An 8,103-nucleotide genomic window follows, 5' to 3' on the forward strand; every position below is an offset into this window, starting at 1 on the left:
ATCCTCCCAGGGTAACTGTTTCAGCTGCTTGGCTATCCACAGAGCTGCGAAACCAGACCTGACACACCACAAATCTTGCTTTCCACAAGCTAAACTATTTATTTTCCACCCTAACTGTCACACCTATGGACAGGGTATGTGTCTGCCCAGCCCCTGCGTTAAGGTTATGAAAGACGACAGCTTGCACGGTCCTTTATCAACTGAGCACTGCCTATTTTTCCTGCCAGCGGTGTTTCTCAGTCCTGGACAGGCTCTGCTTGTCCTCAACACTTATAACCACTCATTATCAGAGGCCCAGCAGCCCCCAGCACAATTAAATAATTACCTCAATGTTTTAATGATGATACTTTTGTTAACACGCTCTACAACGCATTTGGTTTGATACAGCGACTGACATTACATTTGTCACCCTCGTGTCATGAGGGTATTTTACAAGCGTATCCCCCGTTCTGCTGCTCAAAACATTAATGAATTTGCTAAATGAAACATTTTTGCACTTGATGTATGCTGTCAGTCTGCTCATAGCCTGTTTGTAACTACGATGAGTATGAATTTTTAAGAAGTTGCATAATAACATCAAATCTATGCACAATTAGAGACGTCTTTGGCAATTCCCTCCCTAGTTTACCCCCTGTGATTAAAAGTTTTGGGTAAACTCTTTGGACAAGCCTGTTGCCAGGACATAAAACCCCAGAAATCCCCCAACACCTTCCAACTGGCAAGGTACCTATCCTGGCACCCTTGTCCTCTGCCCGGCAGCTGCCCCCTTGCCCAGGGGACGGATGCTGGGCCATTTAACTAGGTGTGGGCATCGCCTACAAGCGTTCCCCAGCCCGGTTCTCCCTCCCTTTCTCCCAGCACAACAGAGGCGTTCCTGGTGCCCACCCCAGGCAGGGAGCCTCTCTCCTTATCCACCTGATCCCGCGATAACCAGACGTGAAGTCACGGAGCAGGTTTCCATTGAAATACCTTGGTTTTCTACCACCCTTTCGGTGAGTGCCCGGGGTGTGAATCGGGGCTCTGCTGTGCCAGGCGCTTCACAAACACAAGACCCCCTGTTTACAGCCCAGGGGTTCACTGCTCCTCTCTTACCTTTTTCTGCAGGGCCACACGCTCAGCAGACTCCCGGATCGCCACTTTCCTTGATTTCTTTTCGCGATGCTCCTCCTCAGAAGCTGTCTTGGCCACTTTGCTGACACTAACACCTTCACCCGTGGCAAAAAGGTTCCTCTTGGCCACATACGCAGCACTTTCTTTAATTCTTTCTTCCTCTGTGTCTGTGATGCCACTGATGTTCATTTCTCTGAAAGAGTGTTTAAAAAGCAGAACCCCATTGGAACACGCTGAGAACATACTCATTTGTACTCTCTACCAAACTAGCCAGCTGCTGTGGCCAGCACTCCTTCATGCCGTGGTTCAAGGGTGCTGCCGCGGGGCTGAGTGTCGCAGGGCAGTCTCAGTGCCTCGCCGTACACACTCGCAGTCTAACCTGAGTTTCCCTGCTGTGGGTTGTATCCCCATGGCTGTAAAGATCAGTGCAGGGCATACCCAGGGACCTTCAGTTACTGACTATGTCCTGCAGCCTCCCCAGGAACACTCCCAGCGCAGGTGGCGCAGGAGATAACTGGAGCTGTGTAGCGACGTCCTTGTTCGTGATTTATACAAAAACCCACCTACTGTCTGTGACAGAAAGTTCCCTTTATTCATAGGACACTCCACCCTGTAATGCCTGTGGGGTGGCTGCTCTGCCAAGTGTTTCCAAGAAGATGGTTACAGATTTGCTGGAAGGATCCTCCTCAGGCTTTAGGACTGATAGAATTGTGCATTTGACGGCACATCTCCACACTCCAGGAAGTTTGAATTCAGGCCCATCATTAACTGTCCAGCCCCTTATCTTTGGGCCATGCAGTCAGTTTGGTGAGATGCCAGTAGAACGTGCTGTAAACTTAATTATGCATAAAAATTGCTCAAAAGAATAAAAAGTTACTTAACAGCACAGAGCTTTGACCTCCCTCCTGCGTTCAAACTCTGCCTTGAACTTTGAGTGTTTCAGACTGCTTTAGCAGACTGATCCTTAGAAGTGTCAGTGGGATTGTCGATTCCCCTCACTTAGCTCCCTCCCCAACACCATCTGAAGCTGCAGATATATGGCAGAGGTTGCTAAAGACCATTCTGAAAACTCCCTTACAGGAACATCGCTGCAGTTCTCTGCATTCAGTTTAAATGAATTGGCAGCACTATTCTTCCACAAGCTGAGACTATTGCCTCCTTAATTACCGCAGTGACTCCACGGTGCGGGCCGCTCCTCAAGGCACAACGCATCTTCTGGGAGCTGGTGCATGTCCTCAGGCTCCTACAGGACTCAGCCTAGGCATCTACAGAAGTGGCCCCCAGATGATTTTGATCAACCGTATCAAATACTTAGATTTGCTACTGATTTCCTCCCGTTACAATCTCCCCAGGCCAAAGAGAAACATGTTCCTGAAATGAGTGCGCCAGGAACAGCTCACTGTGCCGTTTAAGAGCTGATCCTGCAGCCAAGTCTCAGCAGTTTCAGTAGAAAACACTTCAAACACAGACAAGGGGATCAAACCCCAAACGGCACACAAGAAGTATTATTTAAAGGGTGTCTTTGGCACAGGCATGTTAGTGGTTGCAAATAGTTCCCCGAGCCATATCCCGTATCTTTAGCTCCTATGGCATCAAACCGGGCTCTGGGGGTTTCTTATCTAGCATACGGGCTGGCTGTCCTGAATTTCCTCCTGCGAGGGCTGGGCTGGGTGGTCAAGAGGAGCAGCTGGGAGGCAAATAGTCTGAGCAAGGGAGTTTTTTTACAGCAGGCCTTGAGGGCTCTGAGGTAGAACCAAACAATGGAAACAGTGACATGGCAGTGAAGGTCGTCCAGCAGCTCGGTCAACAGCTCTGACGAGCCCATGGAGAGCTGGCCTTTAGAAATGCCTATTCCTGGTAAAAACAAGCCACTGGTTCCAGCTGGGAATTTAGGGATGACACAGAGCATGCGGGCTTCAGCTGTTATCTTCCCAACAAAAATAACCGCCTGGCAGGGACGTGGCAGGCAACGTCCGCAGTCTGGGCACGCGCTCACAAACATGCCTGCAGAAAAAAAGGCTAAAACAGATACCCCCACACCTTCATGCCATGCTGAGACGGGCATCCTAACAATCATCATCTGCCCTTAACTAGTTAAAAACCCCACTATCATCTGGGTCATTTCAGTGGCACAAGAGCTCACACAACTTCCCAAGTTGTCATGTGCAAAAAATAAGGTTAATATCCACAATGGTGAGAAGCAGAATGTAATAACTATGTAAGAGTCTGACAGTATCTGGTAATGCAGGATCCCAAAGTGATGCACAGTCACAAACAGCTCGGCTACACACCGCTCTGAGCTAGCTGTCACTGCACGCACAACAAACCACTACGATAACAAAGAGATGGCTTGTTATGGTGTGTAAAGACGATAAGACGATGTGTTCAGATCACAGGGGACTGCAAAAGAGCTCAGATCATCATCCAGGAGCAGTAACCACCAGTCATGATTTTCAGCTATTGACCGACACTATAAATTCTGCTTTCGTAGACCCAAGACACAACGAAAAGGAGGGTGTTTGTGCTCGAGGGCACGGGAGACAGATGATGGGGAGCTGAAGTCTGCTGCTACATAAGCAGAAGCACTGAGTGTGATGCAAAGGTGGTGAGAAGCCTTGAAAACATGTTACCACACGTTTTGGGTGAGACATACTTACGTATTTCTATCACAGAAGATACAAGTGAAACTCCAAAACAATAGTTTAAAAGGGCAACACGGGCTGCTTCTGAATGTTGGTTGGAGGAAAGATCAGCGAGTGCAACGCAGAAATGTAAACGGAGTGAGGAAAAAATGACCCTGGGATAGTGGGAGGGAATTAATACAACCAGCACTGCTGGGCTCATCACAAAAGCATCACGAACTCCAGAGAGCGCTAACATCTCCCACTGACAAAGTGGATCTTGGTTTCACACGACAGCACGAGGCTGGACCCTAAGCAGAAGTGACACTGGGTGTTGATGAAGCAGCAGGCAGACGAGCACTGGCTCCCAGAAACAGCTTGGATGTGTCCCATGAAAACACTGTGCTGCAGAAGACAGTCAAATTGAAGGAAGATTTCTGGTCAGCTGCAGGAAAATGGTCTCCTGGCCTCCAACCAGGAGCTAGTTTTCCTCACCACACCCCAGTATGTATTAACTTGAACAAGTGACGATGCTCAAACTGCCAGAGACTCCTAATAACACCAGTAGGTCACCCCCAAAATGGGCAGGACAGCCTCCTTCCTCGTGTGCGTTCTGGCTGCCACGTCAAGTCCACATTCAGCACCGCTGAGGGCCCTGCTGCAGTTACACCAGCAGTAACCACGCAGTAAATACCAGCAACACGAGGGATCTGTACCAATCACCACCATGGATTTGAGAAAGCATTTGGTTTCATTCCAGGTTCTCCCTGTGCCAGGACAAAACATTAGCACGTCGTTCCATTGTTTCTGTGTTTAGTGCTTGGCAGGAGACACTGAAGTACAGAACGAGTCTTCAAACCAAAAGACTAAGCTAAGTGAGGTGGACAATGTGCTTGCCTGGCTCCCAGTAAGCAGGGTCATAATTAGATCTGAATTTCTTAGAAAGGGGCCCTGGCAATGTGTTCAAAACAGAGACCAGACCCCCACATTCATTTGTCTGGCTCTGGATGACCCATGTCTGATTTTCTGCCAGTCACTTGACTTCTCTGTGTCTTTTTATCACTCGTGTGAAGGGCATGATGAGATCCGTCAGTGTGAAAAAGGATTAACGGGTTTGTTCTTTTACAGTTTGTTACTAAAACACCAGAAATAAGACACCAAACAACAAGAAAACGACCGTACCGTCCTGTGAAAATGGGCACCGAGTAGTCTACAGCTTCGTTCTCTTTGTCCTCAGATACCAAAGTCTGCTTTGCTCTCTTCGCTTTGGGACTCATCTTATACGACTGATCTTCGATCATTAAGTTGGAATCTCTCAGTCTGAAATAAAAATAATATTGTTAAATTTGGGAAAAAAGCTGTTAAGAAACATTCCAAATAAGACTGAAGTGCTAAAAAGCTGTGCTCTCGTTTGGTAAGTAAGAAGATAGGATGTTTAACAGCCGCAGCTGCCCAGTTGTTAAACGCACCACTAACTGCGCTTTCTGACCCGCCATCAGTACACACAGGACACTCGTGCTCCTTGATGCTGAACACAGAGACAGAGCAAACGAGGTACCTGGTAGCAATGCACGTTAAAGAGCTTCTTGGTTTGGGACTGGGGGTTTGTACCTGGTTTTGGTAGATCCTCAAGTTACCGAGATGACTGAGTAGTTCTGAGGGTTTTGTCTGAACTCATAACCTCAACTTTTCCAACATTTACAGTCCTGGCACGGTCTGGAGACCAACCAAAATGTTTCCAAAGTAATAAAGTAACCGTAATTCCAACCATTGCAAGGTAATAACGCATTTAAGTCTCTCTACAGAAACCTGCCTCGTCATCACCAAGGGAAATCATACGTGCCTCTGCTGCTGCTCTGGAGATTTCTACATGCAGCACGAGCTCAATGCCTGGGTGCACGCATACGGGAGCAGAATTAGGGCACATGGCTCCTCAGCAAGGCTGACAACACTCAGTTCTGAGGCTCAGACTGAGTTCTCTCCCTGCCCAGTGCCTGTTAAACCAGTCTCCCGTTCTCTACCTCTCTTAATGGCTTTCTTAGTGTCATCTCTCCTCCTTCTCCATCTAGTTCCTTGCCTGAACTCCACATCCCCTCCCACATCTGCTTTCCAGCCCTCATCTCTGTGCCCTGCCACTCCCAGCACCGTCACTAAGAGTGTCCCTTCCTCTCTGCTCAGTCCCCATCTCACCAGCCCTGACTGTGTTTGGCTCACCCAGTGTCACAGGCAGGCGGCCCTCTCCTCCCTGCTCCCCAGGCGCCCACTTCAGAGCCACCATCGCTGAGCCTACAGCTAAGAAACGCTTGGCACAGGGGGTAAAAGCCGCTGTGCACGCGTTCTCCTCCCTCCTCCCCCGTGCCCTGGTTTCCACGCGAACGGTGGCACAGCCAGAGAGGGGCTGGAGCACACACCGCAGGAGGGGGCCAAGGGTTTGCCATGACAGCCCTCCCAGGGTCAGCCAAGGCACCGACACGTCCACAGGACAGAGATGCTGTCTGCTCCGGGGCCTGATGCCAGGCACTGCCCGAGGCAGCCAGGGAGGGAGTCCAAGGGAGGTGGATCCCGCTAGAGGGACAGAAATCCAAGCAGAAAACACTTGGGGACAGTCCAGGCAGAGTGAAATAAAAAGGAAGAGACAATGAAACACGGTATGCAATGGCCTCCCTCCTGGATTGGGCAGCCATGTGCGAGTAGTATTTATTACCTTAATTAAACAAAAACCATGGCAGCTAAGCACTGCTGCTCTTGTAGCGCACAAGGAACGCTCCGGGGTGTCCCTGTGTTGGATATAGTACCCCTCAGCCAACACGGAGTGTGAGAATTTCTATTTCTCCATAAAAGTGAAGCACAAAAGCATAAAAGTGAAACCACTGGGCCAAAAAGAATGTTTTAATGATGTAGGGAATGGTGTCAGCTCATGCTGGCGTGAACAGGCCCAAGTTCTGCTGCTGCTCGTACTTTTCCAGATAAAAGCCTGCTCAAACCTCGAGCTCTCCCAGCACTGCATATTAAATTCACCCATACTCACAGGACTGACCAGCTTGGGAGGAGAGGTGGCCTGTGCCTAACCAAGGGGCGTGGCTGCGTCATCACCGGCCACACCAGCACTGCCAGTGCTCCTCTTACGCCAGTGCAACCATCACACACAAATTAGTCCAACGAACTAAGCTGACCACAGTCCTTCCCATCACCCACGCCAAAGGCAAACACCAGGTTACAGAGATCTCTTTCTGAGGAAGAGGAGGTGAGTTTTGCCATTGATTTCAAGAGGAGCAGGCTGGACATTTTTGGTTGGGAATACTGTTTCACAGAGGGATCTGCTTACCCGAGACTGTAGGCTTCTGATCCCAGCCTGTAGGCTGCAGCCAGCTTGTTGATGGACTCTGACCTGTGCGCGGCCGAGCTCTGGCTGAGGGATGCCGAGTCGAGGCTGTAGGCAGCAGATCTCTTACTCTGTGCAGCAGCGTGGTCGTAGGCTGCAGACCCATAGCTGTAGGCTGCCGACTCAAGGTCGTAGGCTGAAGAGCTGTGACTGTAGGCTGCCGAACAGTCGAGGCTGAAGGCGGACGCGTGGCGAGAGGCTGCAGAGCCCCTTGTGTAAGCTGTAGATCCTTGAGCATAGACAGCAGATCTGCTCTTCGCTTCCTTCTGGTACTGGCTGACGGTGGACTGCAGCGCTTTGTGGCGGTACGCGCGGTCATAGTGCTCGTGGTGTCTTTGGTAGAAGGGTAAAGACATCATGGGAGTCTTCTAATTCTGTTTTTACTGCACGTGTCCGGATGTAAATAAATTGGACGGTGCCTGAAAGAGAACAGAGCCAACATAAGGGCCACGCCAGAGAAACTTCTGAGGTAGCATAAAGACAGTACACAACCATACAAACTAACACAGAACTTCAGCCCACAAAAATCAAATGCCATTAATTTAGGGTTGTCCTTTTATGAAGCAGTTTAGACTTTAAGATGGGTTCATATTTGAGGGTCAAGATGCTCATATGTCATTCATCACGACCAGAAAACCTTGCGCTCTTGTGTCCAGTCACTTGTCGTTGTCTCCCTGTCACTGCAAACAGTTTCAGCTTTACGTGCTCAGCTTCTCCACGCGTTCCCGTGAACTAGTGACAGTTCGTGTGCTCAGTGTACATGGGTTTGTTACACTACAGAAGAGAGAATACAGTAATAAACTATTTTAAAGGGCATGAGCAATCCCAACGAGCTATGTAAGCTGAAATAAAAACATGTGAATGTTCCAGTCAGTTTTGCAATCCAATTTTCAGACTGAATTTAATATTCCGTTTCATATTTGAACAGTGAATTAAACACGTATGGATTGAGCAGGACGTCACTTTTTCTGTACACACGCACGACATCAT

The 8,103-nt window shown here is 49.1% G+C and overlaps 1 protein-coding gene across 1 annotated transcript in view; it reads right to left on the bottom strand.

The window, feature by feature from the left end:
* The window catches only part of MYOM1 (myomesin 1), a gene marked incomplete at its 3' end in the record, with an annotated part of 44,489 nt that extends 37,020 nt beyond the window's left edge, over positions 1-7,469 (bottom strand). Inside the window, exons 1-3 of the mRNA XM_010132507.1 lie at positions 7,057-7,469; positions 4,914-5,051; positions 1,093-1,303 (exon numbers count right to left, since the gene is read on the bottom strand). Of these exons, the coding sequence (XP_010130809.1) occupies positions 1,093-1,303; positions 4,914-5,051; positions 7,057-7,469 (762 nt within the window). The remainder of the gene's footprint in view (positions 1-1,092; positions 1,304-4,913; positions 5,052-7,056) is intronic.
* Between the last annotated feature and the right edge of the window lie 634 nt (positions 7,470-8,103).

The sequence above is a fragment of the Buceros rhinoceros genome, unplaced genomic scaffold (assembly GCF_000710305.1).
Source record: "Buceros rhinoceros silvestris isolate BGI_N320 unplaced genomic scaffold, ASM71030v1 scaffold17873, whole genome shotgun sequence".
Taxonomy (NCBI): Eukaryota; Metazoa; Chordata; class Aves; order Bucerotiformes; family Bucerotidae; genus Buceros; species Buceros rhinoceros.